This window comes from Mobula birostris, chromosome 5, assembly GCF_030028105.1.
Source record: "Mobula birostris isolate sMobBir1 chromosome 5, sMobBir1.hap1, whole genome shotgun sequence".
NCBI lineage: Eukaryota > Metazoa > Chordata > Chondrichthyes > Myliobatiformes > Myliobatidae > Mobula > Mobula birostris.
In genome coordinates, this window is record NC_092374.1 from 95,483,293 (window position 1) to 95,502,446 (window position 19,154).

Sequence of the window (19,154 nt, forward strand, 5' to 3'; positions counted from 1 at the left end):
CTAACATTGCTTCCTCACCACTGACTTAACCTACAAGTCAACCTTGTTCTGCACAAGGACTCCCAAGTCACTTTGCATCTCAGATTTTTGGATTTTCTCCCCATTTAGAAAATAGTCTGCACATTTATTTCTTCTACCCCTGCCCCTCTGGCCCATCTAGCCTGTGCCAAAATGTTATTCTGCCTAGTTCCATTGACCTGCACCTGCAGTATAGCCCTCTATGCCTCTGCTTCATGTACCTAGCCAAACTTCTCTTCAATGTTGAAATCAAACCCACATCCACGACTTCCTCTGGCGTCTCGTTCCACACTCACAACAGCCGCTGAGTGAAGAAATTTCTCCTCAGTTTCCCCTTAGTTGTAGCTTCACCCAACCTCAGTGAAAAAAACTTGTTCGCACTCACACTAACAATACCACTCATAATTAGGTATAGTTCAAAATTCAAAGTACATTTATTATCAAAGTATGTATAAATTATACAACCTCGACAGTTTTTACAGGCAGCCATAAAACAAAGGAACCCAAAAGAACCCATAAAAAAGACCCTCAAACACCGCAATGTGCTCACCCAAACAATCAAAGTAAGCAAGTAGCATTCAGAACAAAAGTGAGTCCATAGATGTGAAGCCGTTAGACGTTATGAAGCCCTCAAACGTGAAGCTTGGAGCAGCTGGGGCAGGCCAGAGCCTCCACCTCTGTTCGGTGCAGAGCCAAGAAAACTTTGCGGAGCTCAGACACCGAGCCCGGAGCAGACTACAATCTCCACCGCAGTTCAGCGCAGAGCTGAGTAAACGTCACGGAGCCCTCCAGCTCCAAGCCTGGAGCAGACCACATCCTTTGCCACATTTCAGGGCTAGAATCTTAGCTGGTACATAACAATACAGAAGTAAAATATTTGGTCTATTAAGTTTACGTGGGTCACCAAAGACAGAATCCCTTAGCTCCCATTCTCCCCCTCCTTAGTTCCCTCTGCAACTTATTCCCTCTCATGCATTTCCATCAATCCCCTTGTCCATTTGCCTACAGTGGCCAATTATCATCTTAGTCAGTCTAGAAACGGTCAAGCAAGGGATGCTTTTGCACAGCAGAAGGGTTTTAATGTTCTGTTATGAGTCAACCACATCTCTGCTGGTCTGATGTCCAAGAGCCCAGGAGATCCGATTTCTGAGTGGCCCATGAACCCATGAACACTACCTCACTATTTTTGTGCTCTTTATGCACAATCCATTTATTTTTAAAATATTTCTTATGGTATATTTTATGTACGGCTGCCAAGAAACAATTTCACAACATATATCCGTGATAAGAAACATAATTCTGATTCTGATTCTGATTCTGAAAACAGTTTCTTCCCCTCTGCCATTAGATTTCTGAACGGTCCGTGAACCCACCAACACTACCTTACTATTTTGTAAACACGAGAGATTCTGCAGGCACTGGAAATCCAGAGCTACACACGCAAAGTGCCAGAGGAACTCAGCAGGTCAGACGGCATCTGTAGAGAGGAATAAACAGTCGACGTTGCCCCTTCTGTTGGCTGTTCGTTCACTTCCACGCCTGCTGAGTACCCTGGCATTTTGTGTGTGTTGCTCACTATTTTGCTGTCTTTTTGAACGACTTGTTTACTTTTTATATCTCTTATTGTTACTGACACTAATTTTTACTGTATTGTACTACCGCAAAACAACAAATTTCACAACATATGTCAGTGATAATAATCCTGACTCTGATTCTGATAGATTGCTACTGCTGAACAGCTGAATATCTTCACTCACATCAACCCTGAGCTGGCTCCACAACCTATGGACTCACTTTTAAGGGCCATACAACTCAAACTCTCAGTACTTTGTAAAACTTCTTTTTATTTGCACTGTTTGTCTCCTTGTGTTCATTGGTAGTTTGTCAGTCTCTGTGTTTTTCATTGATTCTTTTGTATTTCTCTGTTTTCCTGAAAAAGCCTCCAAGAAAATGAATCTCAAGGTGGTCTGTGTTGACATATACATACTTTGAGAATAAACTTGCTTTCAAGGGCATTAGTGCACCCAGTGGGAGTTTCCATTGCTCAGCCCAACTAAAAAGAGGAGTTTAATGGGGAACGATGAACCCATCTGAGGTTAATGAAGGAAAACATTAGATCAACAGCCAGAGTATCCGGAGCAGTGAAAGTTGCATCATTCAAAGTGTCGTGCTGCTCTCGCTAGGTGTTATAACAAAGAACCAAAAATAAACACAGAGTCGATCTGTTTTAAGATGGGTTTATAGCTAACATTTCCAGTCCTCATGGATGGAGGCTGATTCTCATTTACAGCTCACAAAGTTGCTTTTTGTATACAAGTTTTCAGGCTACGCTGTGGCTATAATCTGTTCTGCAGGCCATCTCCTCTGCACTTCCCAAGGCCAGCAGTAGATCAACCTCCCTTTAGTTACACAATGAACAATGATCAAGGACATTACATGCCTCCTATCATGTACACACTCAGCACATAGCAAAGCACTCTGGGATTTTACAGGTTCCATTTTTGTCACATTACAAAATTAAATATATAAAAATCTCAAAGTTTTGAATATACTTCCACACCAGAGGGCTTTAAATTCTTTAGGAAGCAGCATTGAGAGAATAGAATGCTAACACAGGGGGAGAAAATTGGTCAAGAGTGTAAATCAGAACAACAATTTATAAAACGGAAGAATTAAGTGTGGGGTGATTGCAGGGCATGGAAATATCATGGTTAGTGTAATGCTTTACGGTGCCAGAAGTCACAATCTGGGTTCAATTCACACCGCTCTCTATAAGGAGTTTGTACATTCTCCCTGTGACTGTGTGGGTTTCCTCTAGATGCTCCAGTTTTCTCTCACTTTCTAAAGATGTACAGTTTAGGGTTAGTGCATTGTGGGCTTGCTATTATGGTGCCAGAAGTGTAGCGACACTTGGTGCCTGACCTCTTCCTGCTGCGTACCTGCCAGCGCACCTGGATTCCACGGCAGTGTCCACCGTCACAACAGAAAACAAGGAAATAGAAGATAGTTTAATTTAAGCCACTTTTGCATCTGCTTTCACAGTGAAAGGCACTGCACATATACCAAGGACAGCAGGGAAGTTAATTTCAATTGGAATGAAAGAACTTGTACCAATTCCTGAAGCCTTACAAGGCACTGGTGAAGCCTCATTTGGAGTATTGCAAGCAGTTTTGGGCCTCTTATCAAAGAAAGGATGTGCTGGCATTGGAGAAGGTTCTAAGGAGGTTTACAAAAATGATTCTGGGAATGAAAGGATTATCATATGAGGAATGTTTGATGGCTCTGGGCCTGTACTCACTGGAATTCAGAAGAATGAGGGGGGATCTCTTTGAAATGTATCAAATGTTGAAAGGCTTCAATAAAGTGGATGTAAAGAGGATATTTCCTGTGGTGGGGGAGTCTAAAACCAGAGGACACAGCTTCAGAATACATGAACATCCATTTAAAACAGATATTAGGAGGACTTTTTTTTAGCCAGAATGTTGTGAATCTGTGGAATTCATTGCCACGCGCAGCAGGGAAGTCCATGTCACTGGGTATATTTAAAGTGGAGGTTGATAGATTCTTGATTAGTCAGGACATGAAGGGATACTGGGAGAAGACAGAAGATTGGGGCTAAGAATTTAATGGATCAGCCATGATGAAATGGTGGAGCAGACTTGATAGGTCAAATGGCCAAATTCAGCTCCTATATCTTATGGTCTTATAAGAGGCAAAGTACTGGAAAACGTAATGGAACAAAGACAGACAAGTCATCTGAATCTAATCAATGCAAACATGAACATTAAGGGAAAAACTAATGAAACTAAAGGCAGACAAGTCACTTGGATTTGATGACTGCAACCATGGTATTAAGGGAAACACACACAAAATGCTGGGAGAACACAACAGGTCAGGCAGCATCTATAGAAATGAATAAACAGTCTACGTTTTAGGCCAAGACGCTTCCTCGGGACCGGAAAGGAAGGGGGAAGACGCCAGAATAAAAAGGTGGGGGAGGCAGGAGAGAAGGTGATAGGTGAAGACAGGTGCGTGGGGCCGAAGTAAGAAGCTGAGAGGTGGTAGGTAGAAAGGTAGAAGAGGTAAAGGGCTGAAGAAGGAGGAATGTAATAGGAGAGGAGAGTGGACCATGGGAGAAAGGGAAGGAGAGGAACCAGGGTAAGGTGATAGGCAGGTGAGGAGAAGAGGAAGGGTGAGAGGGGTGCCAGGGTGGGGCATGGAAAAAGAGAGAAGAGAGAGGAGGAAAATTACCATAAATTAGAGAAATTGTAGTTCGTACCGTCAGATTGGAGGCTACCTCTGTAGCCTCCAACCTGATGGTTACAGAGGGAAATAGCTACAGAAATTGCAGAACCATTGGTTAAATTTTTTCAAAAATCACCGAGTTCTGGGAAGTTAATTGGAAAACCACAAGTTCTTCTTCCTTTTTCTAGGGGGGAGGGTAATCAAAAGCAGGAAATTATAGATCAGTTAGCTTAGCAATTTTGTTAGCAAGATGCTGGAGTGGGGAAGAACCTGTTGTCCCCCTGGAAAAGCTTATTGTACACCAACAAAATCACCATGAATTTATGAAAGGAAAGTCCCATTCAGTAAACTTTCTAGAGTTCTTTTTGGATGTAAGAGTGCATATAGACGGTAGTACATTTGGATTTCCAGCGGGAATTGATAAGGAGTCATAAAAGAGATTGGTGCGTGAGATCAGATAATCAGAATCAGTATTGCCACTGACATTAGTTGTGAAATTTTTTGTTTTGCAGCAGCAATTCAGTGCAGGCGTTGCAAATTAGTATAAGTTACAATTTTTTTAAATAGATATATGGTGCAAGGAGGAAATAGTGAGGTCGTGTTCATGGGTTCAATATCCGTTCAGAAATCTGATGGCAGAGGGGAAGAAGCTGTTCCTAAAACACTGAATGTGGATCCTCAGGCTCCTGTACTCCTGCCCTGATGGTAACAATGAGAAGAGCACATATCCTGCATGATGAGGGTCCTTAATGATGAATCCAACTTTCGGAGATGTCACCTTTTGAAGACGTCCTTGATGGTATGGAGGAAAGTCGGCTGAGAATACAGTCCTCTGAAGCCTCTTGTGATCCAGTGGATTGGCCCCTCCATACCAGACAGTGATGCAGCCAGTTACAATGCTCTCCTCTGTACAGTACTGTGAGAAGTCTTACATAGCTAGGATGCCTAAGACTTTTGCACAGTGCTCTTTCACTCATGGTGACCCATGTCGTGTGACATGGGCGATTGTGCTCTATTGATGAACGTGATTGTTCCTGGCAAATTGGCAAATTCTTCAGAAGTGAGTTTCCTCGGGTGCTCCGGCTTCCCCTCAAAGTCCAAAGATGTACTGGTTGGTAGGTAATTGGTCATTGTAAATTGCCCGTGATTAGGCTCGGATTAAATTGGGGGTTTGCTGGGCGGTGAGGCTCAAAGGGCTGGGAGGGCCTATTTCGAACTGTATCTCAATTTAAAAAGAATCAGAGTCAGGTTTAATATCACTGGCATTTATTGTGAAATTTGTAAACAGGCCATTGCAGTGACCATTAACCACTCACTTTTATCCCAGTCCTCTCCTAAACCCATCTCAACAGGCCTCATATAATGTAAGGGATCGTGCTCTTGCCATGACTATGATTGTTCTTGGCAAGATTTTCTACAGAAGTGGTTTGCCATTGCTATCTTCTGGGCAGTGTCTTTGCAAGACGGGTGACCCCAGTCATTATAAATACTCTTCAGAGATTGTCTGCCTGATGTCAGTGGTCGTATAACCATGACTTGTGAAGTGCACCGGCTGCTCGTACGGCCATCCACCACCTGCTCCCATGGTTTCACGTGACCCTGGTCGGGGGCTAATCAGGTGCTACACCTTGCCTGAGGGTGACCTGCAGGCTAGCGGAGTGAGGGAGCACCTTACACCTCCTTTGGTAGAGACTTCCCCTCCCTGAATTCCACGATCAGTTCCTTGGTCTTGTTGATGGTGAGTGCAAGGTTGTTCTTGTGACCCCACTCAAGCATTGAAACATTCGGTGAAATGCGTCATTTGTGTCAACGACCAACGTGTGCCGGGAGAAACCCTCAAGTGCCGCCACATTTCTGGGGCCAACATAGTGTGCCCACGACTTACAAATCTAACCTGCATGTCCTTGGAGTGTGGGAGGACCTGAAATAAACCCACGCTGTCACGGGGAGAAACTACAAGCTCATTGCCGATCGCAGTGGCGATTGAACTTGGATCACTGGCACTGTGAAGTGTTATGCCAACCGCTACCCCGCTGCGTCGCCCTAGTCACAGAGCCTCGTTAAGTGAGTTATAAACTCAGCCAGCTCCATCGGGGACATGAGCCTCCCCAGCATTGAGGACACCTTCCAAAGGTGATGCTTCAGAAAGGGGGCTTCCGTCAAGGACCCCCTCCCCCATCACCCAGGACATGCCCTCTTCTCATCAAGGGGAAGATACAGAAGGATGAAGGCAATTCTGTATTTCAGGAACAGCTTCTTCCTCCCTGCCATCAGGTTTCTGAATTGGCAATTTTTCCCATGGACACTACCTCGCTACTTTTTCTCTCTTCTTGTAACACTTACTAAATTTATTCTTATATGTGCAGTACATCTTTGTGCACAGGGTGGAGATATGTCACTACCACTAGCCTGCAGGTCACCCTTGGGAAAGGTATAGCACCTACTCAGCCCCCTGATCAGGGTCACATGAAGCCTTGGGAGCAGGTGGTGGACGGTCGTACGAGCAGCCGGTGCAGATCACAAGTCCTGGTTATGCAACCACTGACACCAGGCAGACAATCTCTGAAGAGTGTTGATAATGGCCGGGGTCACCCATTTTGTAAAGGCACTGCCCAGAAGAAGGCAATGGCAAACCACTTGCGAAGAACAATCATGGTCATGAGACCATGATCACCCATGTCATATGACACGGCAGGTAACAAACAAGCTAACAAATGAACAGCAAACACGAGGAAATCTGCAGATGCTGGAAATTCAAGCAACACACATCAAAGTTGCTGGTGAACGCAGCAGGCCAGGCAGCATCTCTAGGAAGAGGTACAGTCGACGTTTCAGGCCGAGACCCTTCGTCAGGACTAACTGAAAGTCCTGGCTGTCTTTCAGTTCATTCTGACAAAGGGTCTCGGCCCGAAACATCGACTGTACCTCTTCCTATAGATGCTGCCTGGCCTGCTGCGTTCACCAGCAACTTTTATGTGTGTTGTAACGAATGAACAGTTCTTCTTATCGTGATTTATAGTGTTATTTATTATTATGTATTACAATGTTCTGCTGCTGCAAAACAACAAATTTCACAATACATGCCAGTGATATTAAACCTGAGTCTGATTTTCCTGTTCACGAGAAAAAGTTTTTCCCTCCTGCCCCTGTGTAAGTCCCTAATCCTTTTCTCCCTGTTGCAGGGACGTGAGGAAGTTTAAGGACACAAAGAAGCATTTTGATAAAAGCAGTGAGGACCTGGAGAATGCGTTGAACAGGAACGCGCAAGCAACTCCCAAGAAGCAACACGAGGTGGATGAAGTCACCAGCACTCTCCTGGCAGCCCGCAGGGCATTCCGCCATGTGTCGCTGGATTACGTGCTCCAGGTATGAGCTTACCCCACCCCTCCTACATAGTCCTTGACCCACTTAGCTCCTCAAGCCTGTTCTTTTACCATAAGACACAGGAACAGAATTAGGCCATCAAGCCTTTCAATCATGGCTGATTTACTTTCCCTTTCGACCCCACTCTCCTGCCTTCTCTCTATAACCTTTGACACCTTTATAATCAAGACCCTATCAACCTCTGCTTTAAATATACCCAATGATTTGGCCTCCACAGCTGTCTGTGACAATGAATTCCTTAGATTCACCACCCTCTCGCTAAGGAGATGCCTCCCCGTCTCTGTTCTAAAGGGATGTCCCATTCTGCTGCAGTGCTGTCTGGTTGTAGACTCCCCCACTATTAGAAACGTCCTCTCCACATACACGCTATCTGAGCTCGTCAATATTCGGTAGGTTTCAATGAGATCCCTCTCATTTGCCATAGCTAATTGGGATCCACAACTCTTTCCCTACAATTGATCTGTCATGTTTAATCCCACTACCCCAGAAGAATCCAGCTGACTCAATCCCCCTCCCCCCACACCACCCACCCAGCCCACCTGCAGGAGGTTGTTGCAGAGGATGCTTCCTGCTGCCATTCCCAACACTGGCCAGAAAATATAGTTTCTCTTTCTCTCCACCCAATCATTTTCTTTTGTCATCTGAAATTGGGCAGGAATATTACAAAGAGCTACTGACAAAGCTGGGTGGCAGTGTGAAATGTAAGGAGGATGTGATGAGAATGCAGGGTGACTTGGACAGGTTGGGTGAGTGGGCAGATGCATGGCAGATGCAGTTTAATGTGGATAAATGTGAGGTTATCCACTTTAGTGGTAAGAACAGGAAGGCAGATTATTATCTAGATGGAGTCAAGTTAGGAAAAGGGGAAGCACAATGAGATCTAGGTGTTCTTGTACATCAGTCACTGAAAACAAGCATGCAAGTACAGCAGGCAGTGAAGAAAGCTAATGGCATGCTGGCCTTCATAACAAGGGGAATTGAGTATAAGAGCAAAGAGGTCCTTCTGCAGCTGTACAGGGCCCTGGTGAGACCACACCTGGAGTACTGTGTGCAGTTTTGGTCTCCAAATTTGAGGAAGGACATTCTTGCTATTGAGGGAGTGCAGCACAGGTTCACAAGGTTAATTCCTGGGATGACGGGACTGTCATATGTTGAAAGATTGGAGCGACTGAGCTTGTATACTCTGGAATTTAGAAGGCTGAGAGGGGATCTTATCGAAACATATAAGATCATTAAGGGATTGGACACGCTGCAGGCAGGAAGCATGTTCCCACTGATGGGTGAGTCCAGAACCAGAGGCCACAGTTTAAGAATTAGGCCATTTAGAACGGAGTTGAGGAAAAACTTTTTCACCCAGAGAGTGGTGGATATATAGAAACATAGAAACATAGAAAATAGGTGCAGGAGTAGGCCATTCGGCCCTTCGAGCCTGCACCGCCATTTATTATGATCATGGCTGATCATCCAACTCAGAACCCTGCACCAGCCTTCCCTCCATAGCCCCTGATCCCCGTAGCCACAAGGGCCATATCTAACTCCCTCTTAAATATAGCCAATGAACTGGCCTCAACTGTTTCCTGTGGCAGAGAATTCCACAGATTCACCACTCTCTGTGTGAAGAAGTTTTTCCTAATCTCGGTCCTAAAAGGCTTTCCCTTTATCCTCAAACTGTGACCCCTCGTTCTGGACTTCCCCAACATCGGGAACAATCTTCCTGCATCTAGCCGGTCCAATCCCTTTAGGATTTTATACGTTTCAATCAGATCCCCCCTCAATCTTCTAAATTCCAACAAGTACAAGCCCAGTTCATCCAGTCTTTCTTCATATGAAAGTCCTGCCATCCCAGGAATCAATCTGGTGAACCTTCTTTGTACTCCCTCTATGGCAAGGATGTCTTTCCTCAGATTAGGGGACCAAAACTGCACACAATACTCCAGGTGTGGTCTCACCAAGGCCCTGTACAACTGCAGTAATACCTCCTTGCTCCTGTACTCGAATCTTCTTGCTATGAATGCCAGCATACCATTCGCCTTTTTCACCACCTGCTGAACCTGTATGCCCACTTTCAATGACTGGTGTACAATGACACCCAGGTCTCGTTGCACCTCCCCTTTTCCTAATCGGCCACCAGTCAGATAATAATCTGTTTTCCTGTTCTTGCCACCAAAGTGGATAACTTCACATTTATCCACATTAAATTGCATCTGCCATGAATTTGCCCACTCACCCAACCTATCTAAGTCACCCTGCATCCTCTTAGCATCCTCCTCACAGCTAACACTGCCGCCCAGCTTCGTGTCATCCGCAAACTTGGAGATGCTGCATTTAATTCCCTCATCCAAGTCATTAATATATATTGTAAACAACTGGGGTCCCAGCACTGAGCCTTGCGGTACCCCACTAGTCACTGCCTATCATTCTGAAAGGTCCCGTTTATTCCCACTCTTTGCTTCCTATCTGCTAACCAATTCTCTATCCACATCAATACCTTACCCCCAATACCGTGTGCTCTAAGTTAGCACACTAATCTCCTGTGTGGGACCTTGTCAAAAGCCTTTTGAAAATCCAAATATACCACATCCACTGGTTCTCCCCTATCCACTCTACTAGTTACATCCTCAAAAAATTCTATGAGATTCGTCAGACATGATTTTCCTTTCACAAATCCATGCTGACTTTGTCCGATGATTTCACCGCTTTCCAAATGTGCTGTTATCACATCTTTGATAACTGACTCCAGCAGTTTCCCCACCACCGACGTTAGGCTAACCGGTCTATAATTCCCCGGTTTCTCTCTCCCTCCTTTTTTAAAAAGTGGGTTACATTAGCCACCCTCCAATCCTCAGGAACTAGTCCAGAATCTAACGAGTTTTGAAAAATTATCACTAATGCATCCACTATTTCTTGGGCTACTTCCTTAAGCACTCTGGGATGCAGACCATCTGGCCCTGGGGATTTATCTGCCTTTAATCCCTTCAATTTACCCAACACCACTTCCCTACTAACATGTATTTCGCTCAGTTCCTCCATCTCACTGGACCCTCTGTCCCCTACTATTTCTGGAATATTATTTATGTCCTCCTTAGTGAAGACAGAACCAAAGTAATTATTCAATTGGTCTGCCATGTCCTTGCTCCCCATAATCAATTCACCTGTTTCTGTCTGTAGGGGACCTACATTTGTCTTTACCAGTCTTTTCCTTTTTACATATCTATAAAAGCTTTTACAGTCAGTTTTTATGTTCCCTGCCAGTTTTCTCTCATAATCATTTTTCCCCCTTCCTAATTAAGCTCTTTGCCCTCCTCTGCTGAACTCTGAATTTCTCCCAGTCCTCAGGTGAGCCACTTTTTCTGGCTAATTTGTATGCTTCTTCTTTGGAATTGATACTGTCCCTAATTTCTCTTGTCAGCCACGGGTGCACTACCTTCCTTGATTTATTCTTTTGCCAAACTGGGATGAACAATTGTTGTAGTTCATCCATGCAATCCTTAAATGATTGCCTTTGCATATCCACCGTCAATCCTTTAAGTGTCATTTGCCAGTCTATCTTAGCTAATTCACGTCTCATACCTTCAAAGTTACCCTTCTTTAAGTTCAGAACCTTTGTTTCTGAATTAACTATGTCACTCTCCATCTTAATGAAGAACTCCACCATATTATGGTCACTCTTACCCAAGGGGCCTCTCACGACAAGATTGCTAATTAACCCTTCCTCATTGCTCAAAAGCCAGTCTAGAATAGCCTGCTCTCTAGTTGGTTCCTCGACATGTTGGTTCAAAAAACCATCCCGCATACATTCCAAGAAATCCTCTTCCTCAGCACCTTTACCAATTTGGTTCACCCAATCTATATGTAGATTGAAGTCACCCATTATAACTGCTGTTCCTTTATTGCACACATTTCTAATTTCCTGTTTAATACCATCTCCGACCTCACTACTACTGTTAGGTGGCCTGTACACAACTCCCACCAGCGTTTTCTGCCCCTTAGTGTTACGCAGCTCTACCCATATCGATTCCACATCTTCCCGGTTTATGTCCTTCCTTTCTATTGCGTTAATCTCATCTTTAACCAGCAACGCCACCCCACCTGGAATGCTCTGCCCCAGAAGGCTGTAGAAGCTTTCAAAAAAGAGATGGATAGAGCTCTTAAACATAGTGGAATCAAAGGTTATGGGGATAGGGCAGGAACTGGATACTGATAGTGGATGATCAGCCATGATCACCGTGAATGACGGTGCTGGCTCGAAGGGCCGAATGGCCTACTCCTGCACCTATTATCTATTGTCTATTGTCTATTGACAAAGTTCTAAGAAAGGATTGCTAGCATTGTAAAGGTGACAGAGAAACTTTACAAGAATATCATAGGAATGAAAGGGTTGAGGTATGAGGAGCATTTGATGACTCTGGGCCTGTACTCATTGGAGTTTAGAAGAATGAGGAGGGGATCTCATAGAATATTGAAAGGCCTGGATAGAGTAGAGGTGGACAGGATGTTTCCTATGGAGGGGGAGTCTAGGACCCGAGGGCATCTCCTCAGAATAGAGGGATGAGGAGGGATTTCTTTAGCCAGAGGGTGGTGAATCTGTGGAATTCGTTGCCACAGACGGCTGTGGAGGCCAAGTCATTGGGTTTATTTAAAGCAGAGTTTGATAGATTCCTGATTACTCAAGGAGTCAAAGGTAATGGGGAGAAGGCAGAAGAATGGAGTTGAGGGGGATAATAAATCAGACATGATGGAATGGTGGAGCAGACTCGATGAGCTGAATGGCCAACTTCTGCCCCTAGGCCCTAAAGTGTTATTGTCTAAAGGACAATTAGCTGCCCATCCACTTACTCCTGCCTGTAGGAACAGGGATCAGGAGACAAAGAAAAAAGAGGCCATCATGTCATCCCATGAAAGAAATACAAAGATTTGACAGGATAGTGAAGTGGTAGCTTTATTCTTTAAAACACCCATACTGTCCCAGAGAGTATGTGCTAGGACTGTGTACTGGAAGCTTTGCCCTGTGTTTAACCCATGTCCTGGCAGTATAGGGAGAGCTTTGTTCTGACTGAGCGCATTCTGTCACTCCGATGAAGAGGGAGTTTTAACCCGTACCCAGGCCCAAGTTGATCTTTGCCCACCAATGAATGTTTCTGAATTCTTTGACCTGGAGCAGTAGCTTAGCGCTTTACAGCAACAGCAACAGGGGTTCAATCCCCACTACCGTCAGTAGGGAGTCTGTTCATCCTCCCCATGACGGTGTGGGTTTGCTGCGGGTGCTCCGCTTTACAAAGATGTGTGGGTTAGATTGTGTTAGTAAACCGTGGCCATGCTCTGTTGCACAGAGACACTTGCGGGCTGCCCCCAGCACGTCCTCGCACTGCGTTGGCCATTGATGCAAACGACGTTTTTCAAAGATTCAAAGTACATTTATTATTAAAGTAAGTATGTATATAATCTTGAAATTTATCTCCCCACAGACAGTCACAAAACAAAGAAAATCCATGGAACCAAGCCGTTCAAAAAAAAACCATCAAATCCCACTCCCTCCCCAATCCCCGCGCAAAAGCCATGAAAAAATGTTTATATGGCAAATAAACCTAATGTTTCCTATTTAATTTTTTACTTGTTTTAGATAAATGTCATTCAGGCAAAGAAGAAGAATGAGATACTACATTTTGTGAGTAAACTTTGAAATTCCCCCTTCTCCCACTCAATGTGTCCCTGAGCTTTGGGTTAATATGTCAGTGCATGGTAGAGTTTAGTGGTCCTTGGCCCTGTACACAGCACAGGCTATACCCCTCTCCTGTAGAAGAACACACAATCTCAGACTAGGTGTGCCTGCAAATTAGTGGCCAGCCAATCCCACCCTCGTTCATTACATACGTCCCAAAAGGGGCCAGCAAATAGTTTTGGGTGTGTGACTCCACTGGGTGGTCAGAGGTCGATGTCTGTGCGTCTGCGAGTCCAGTGGAGACTGGAGGGGACAGACGGGAGGAAACGAACTTGTTCTGCATTCTCCTGCTTAACATTGTGGACAGGCTGTGTTGGCGCCAGAATGTGCGGCGACGTTGCAGGCTGCCCCCGGCTCAGCCATAGTGTGTGCTGGTTGTTAACCCAAACTGTATGTCTCCATGCACACATGATCAATAATTCTGAATCTGGGAATTCTTTCTGAACTGCATTCTAGTCAAGAGACTCAGAGTAAGTCCAACCGATTTCCCAGTTGTCCATCCTTACATAAGTAACTTCCATTTACATAATAGCCTTAACAATTCAATATTCCAACACACTTCACCTCAGGCTGTCAAAATAGTTAACTGGGTCTCATTTAAAGATGACATTAGGGCTGGTTACCAATACTAGACTTATAAATGGCTGCTTAAAAGTTCAAAGTACTTTCATTAAAGTTTGTATGCTATATACAACCTTGAGATTTGTCTCCTTTACAGGCAGCCACCAAGAAAAAAATCCAATAGAACCCATAAAAAAAGACTGTCAAACACCCAATGTGCAAAGAACAAAAAACAAATCATGCAAGCAATAAGTGGAAGTGAATAGCGTTCTGAACTGAAGTCCACAGAGAGAGTCTGTCCTCAAACCCAAAGTTGAGCGCAGTGCAGAGCAGTGAGCTGAACTGGCCCTCCCCTTGCCTCTGGCCCCAACACCCTGACTCTTCCAATCTGACCCAGCACCTAAACCTTCATCCAAACATCTGGTTCAGTTGCTTTGATTCACTTTGGGGCCTACACCCTGCCTTAAAGGATCAGATAGATTTTGGGAAGGAATTCCGGAGTTTCATGGATTGGGAATGATGAACAGGGTAGAATTAGAGGGACACAAAAACTCTGGAATGTTTTGATGTTGCACAAAGTGAGTGAGAGGGACAGTAAACGATATGATATCTCGGTCAGTACCAGATTACTTGTGTAGTCTGACTCAGTAATGGGCAACACTGGGCATACCCATCGCACCACATGTGCTTCTGGTATCTTTAGATTTCATTATAGCATTATATTTTTGGATGTCTGTCCTCCTACCTCTTCTCACCTTCCTATCACGCCCCCCCCGGGTCCCCTCCTCCTTCCCTTTCCCCTATGGACCTCTCTCCTCTCCTATCAGATTCCTTCCTCTCCAGCCTTTACCTTTCCCACCCACCCGGCTTCACCCATCACCTTCCCCACCCCCAACCTTTTTATTTTGGAGTCTTCCCCCTTCCTTTCCAGTCCTGAAGAAGGGTCTCAGCCCAAAACATCGACTGTTTATTCATTTCCATAGATGCTGCCTGACCTGCTGAGTTTCTCCAGCATCTTGTGTGTTGTTCTTGCATATTTAATGTCTCTGTTCTGATTGCTTTCAGATGATTTCCTTCATGGATGCACAGTCCAGTTTATTCACTCAGGGCTATGAGACACTCAAGCAACTCGATGCCTACAAGAAGAAACTTGCCGAGCAGGTAAGTGCAGAACAAATGCTCTTTGTCCTCTCACACTGCACATCACATGGGTAGCCAGAGTGTGTTCTCCCACTGTACCGACTGGTGTGGGAAACTTATCCCCTTATCCCCTTCTTCAAGAGCCTTATGGTTGAGGGGTAGTTGCTCTTGAACCTTAGCCTTTTCCACTCTTTATGAGCTAACCTCAAAAGCATACTCGCAAAACGTACCATCTCAAGTTTCTTCTTTTGCCTGAATGATATTTATCTAAAACAAAAAAAATTAAAGATTAAGTTTATTTATCTCACACTGTATAAATTGAAATGTACAGTAAAATAGGTCCATTTTATTATTTCCACTATTTAGACCACAGGGACAGAATTAGGCCATTCAGCCCATCGAGTCTGCTCCATCATTTCATCAAGGCTGATCCATTTCCCTCTCAACCCCACTCTCCGGCCATCTCCCCATAACCTTTCACACTCTGACTAATCAAGAATCTATCAACCTCTGCATTAAATATACCCAATGACCTGACCTCCACAGCCACCTGTGGCAATGACTTTCACAGATTCACCACCCTCTGGCTAAAGAAATTCTTCCTCATCTCTGCTCTAAATGGACATCCTTCTATTTTGAGGCTGTGCCCTCTGGTCCTAGACTACCCCATCATAGGAAACATTCTCTCCACATACATTCTATCTAGGCCTTTCACCACTTGGCAGGTCTCATTGCGATCCCCACTCATTCTTCTAAACTGCAGTGGGTACAGGTCCACAGCCATCAAATGCTTCTCATGTGATAACCATTTCATTCCCTGAATCTTTCTCGTGAAACCCCTCTGAACCCTCTCCAGTGTCGACACATCCTTTCTCAGACAGAAGGCTCAAAACTGCTCACAATACTCCAAGTGAGGCCTCACCAGTGCCTTATAAAACCTCAGCATTACATTCTTGTTTTTATATTCTTCGCTAACATTGTATTTGCCTTCTTCACCACTGACTCAATCTGCAAATTAATCTTGAAGGAATCTTGCACGAGTCAGTTTGCACCTTGGATTTTTAAATTTTCTCTCCATTTAGAAAATAGTCTACACTTTTATTTCTTCTACCAAAATGCATGATCATACACTTCCCAACATTGCATTCCATCTGCCACTTCTTTGCCTATTCTCCTAGTCTGTCGAAGTCCTTCTTCAGCCTCCCTGCTTCCTTAACACTACCTGTCCCTCCACCTATCTCCCTATTGTCCGCAAACCTGACCACAAAGCAATCAATTTGGTCATCTAAATCATTGACACACAATAGAAAACGAAGCAGTCCCAACATTGACCCCTGCAGACCCACCACTAGTCACTGACAGACAACGAGAGAAGACTTCCTTTATTCCCACCCTTTGCCTCCTGGCCATCAGCCAAAGCTCTACCCAGGTTAGTATCTTTCCTGTAATACCATGGGCTCTTACCTTGTTAAGCAGCCTCATGTATGTCACCTTCTCAAAGGCCTTTTGAAAACCTAAGTACTCAACGTCAACCAATCCTACATCCTTAGTGATCGACTCAAACTACTGAGGTCAGGGTAACTGGCTTATAATTACCTTCGTTCTGCCTCTCTCCCTTCTTGAAGAGTGGAGTGACATTTGCAATTTTCCAGTCCTCTGGAACCATTCCAGAATCTAGTGATTCATAAAAGATCATTACAAATGCCTCCACAATCCCTTTAGCCACTTCTTTCAGAACCCTAGGGGTGTGGTTCATCTGGTCCAAGTGACCTTCAGTCCTGTCAGCTGCTCAAGCACCTAGTAATAGCAACTGCACTCACTTCTGCCCCCGACACTTTCGAACTTCCAGCATACTGCCCATGTCTTCTTCAATGAAGACTGATGCAAAGTGCTTAATCAGTTTGTCTGCCATTTCCTTGTCCCCTCTCCAGCATCATTTTTCAGTAATGCAATATCTACCCTCGCCTCTCTTTTACTCCTTATATATCTGAAAAAGCTTTTGGTATCCTCTGATATTATTGGCCAGCTTACCTACATATTTCATCTTTTCCCTCCTTATGGCTTTTTCAGTTGCCTTCTGTTTTAGTTGTCTTTAGTTTTTAAAAGCACAATCCTTTAACTTCCCACTAATTTTTGCTATATTATATGCCCTTTCTTTTGCTTTTATGTTGGCCTTCTCAGCCGTGGTTGCATCATCCTGCCTTTAGAATACTTTTTCCTCTTTGGGATGTATCTATCCCGCATCTTCCAATTTGCTCCCAGAAACTCTGGCCATTTGCTGCTGTGCCATCATCCCCACTAGTGACACCATGTGATCAACTTTGGCCAGCTTCGCTCTCATGCCTCTGTAATTCCTTCTACTCCACTGTATTTCTGTTACACCTGACTTGAGCTTCTCCCTCTCAAATTGCAGGGTGAAGTCTATCATATTGCAATCACTGCCTCTGAAGGGTTCCTTTACCTTCAACTCCCTGATCAAATCTGGTTTATTTTCTATGTTTCTATGTTTCTACAACACACAATCCAGAATAGCTGATCCTCTCGTGGGCTCAACCGTGAGCTGCTCTAAAAAGCCACCTTGTAGGCATTTGACAAATTCTCTTTTGGGATCCAGCACCAACCTAGTTTTTCCAATCTGCCTGCATATTGAAATTCCCCATGACTGTCATAACATTGTCCTTTTGACATGCCTTTTCTATCTCCCATTGTAATTTGCAGCCCATGTTCTGGTTACTGTTTGGAGACATGTATATAACTCCCATCAGGTTTTTTTACCTTTGCAGTTTCTTAACTCTACCCAAAGGGACTCTACATCTTCCAATCCTATGTCACCTCTTTCTAAGGATTTGATTTTGTTTTTTTACCAACAGAGCCACTCCACCTCCTCTGCCTACCTGCCTGTCCTTTCAGAACAATGTGTATCATTGGATGTTTAGCTCTCAACTATGATCTTCTTTTGGCTATGACTCAGAGATGCCCACAACATCATACCTGCCTAATCTCTAACTGTGCTACAAGATTGTCTACGTTGGTCCATATACTGCGTGCATTCAAATACAACATCTTCAGTCCTGTATTCATCACCTTTTTTGATTTTGTCCCATGTTACACTGCAACTCATCCCACTGACTCTAATTTTGCTCTATCATCTGCCTGTCATTCCTGACGGTCTCACCACACATTGCCTCTGCTTGCAAACCAGCTGACCCATTCTCAGCCCTAATACTCCAGTTCCCATTCCCCTACCAAATTAGATTAAACCCTTCCCAACAGCTCTAGCAAACCTGATTGGTCCCCCTTGGGTTCAGGTGTAACCCACCCCTTTTGTACAGGTCGTACCTTCCCTAGAAGAGATCCCAATTATCCAGAAATCTAAACCACTGGCCCCTGCACCAGGTCTTCCTATTCTTAAGCTCAGTGGCACATGGCACAGGCAGAAATCCAAAGGTTATTACCCTGGAGGTCCTGCTTTTCAGCTTTCTACCCAGCTCCCTAAATTCTGTCTTCAGGACCTCCTCCCTTTTCTTATCTATGCCTTTGGTGCCAATATATACCAACACTTCTGGCTACTCACCCTCCCTCTTTAGAATGTCACGGACCTGATCCGAAATGCCCCTGACCCTGGCACCTGGTCTCTTTCACATCCACAGAATCTCACGTCTGTTCTTCAAACTAAGGAACCCCTCATCACCACCACAGTCCTCGTCTCTTCCCCCCCTCCCACCCTTCTGAGCCACAGCACCAGACTCAGTGCCAAGTTTACCTAAAAACAAGACACCAACTTAGTAAAGATTACAGGTGTATTAAACAGCATGCAATAGACAAAGGTAATCAAAGTTCTGCAGTCCTAGCGCTTCACGTTACGAGTTGGACTGGACAATGAACAGCTGAGGCTTCGAGGACTGACTGTTCTCTCCTTGTGCTGTGACCCTGTGTTTCTGTGACACGGTGAAATTACCCTTGGCATTGTGATACCCTGGTTGCCAGCGTGAGGGGTTTGGTTCTGACTTCGGTATTTGGGTAGACAGGTGTTCCTTCAGGTTGTCTCTCCATCAGGACACACAACCTACTCGTTGAGTGGTGGATC

The 19,154-nt window shown here is 44.6% G+C and overlaps 1 protein-coding gene across 1 annotated transcript in view; it reads left to right on the forward strand.

The window, feature by feature from the left end:
* The window catches only part of acap1 (ArfGAP with coiled-coil, ankyrin repeat and PH domains 1), a 135,289-nt gene that overhangs the window by 57,892 nt on the left and 58,243 nt on the right, over positions 1 to 19,154 (forward strand). Inside the window, exons 6-8 of the mRNA XM_072258455.1 lie at positions 7,446 to 7,629; positions 13,268 to 13,312; positions 14,993 to 15,088. Coding sequence (XP_072114556.1) covers positions 7,446 to 7,629; positions 13,268 to 13,312; positions 14,993 to 15,088 — 325 coding nt within the window. The remainder of the gene's footprint in view (positions 1 to 7,445; positions 7,630 to 13,267; positions 13,313 to 14,992; positions 15,089 to 19,154) is intronic.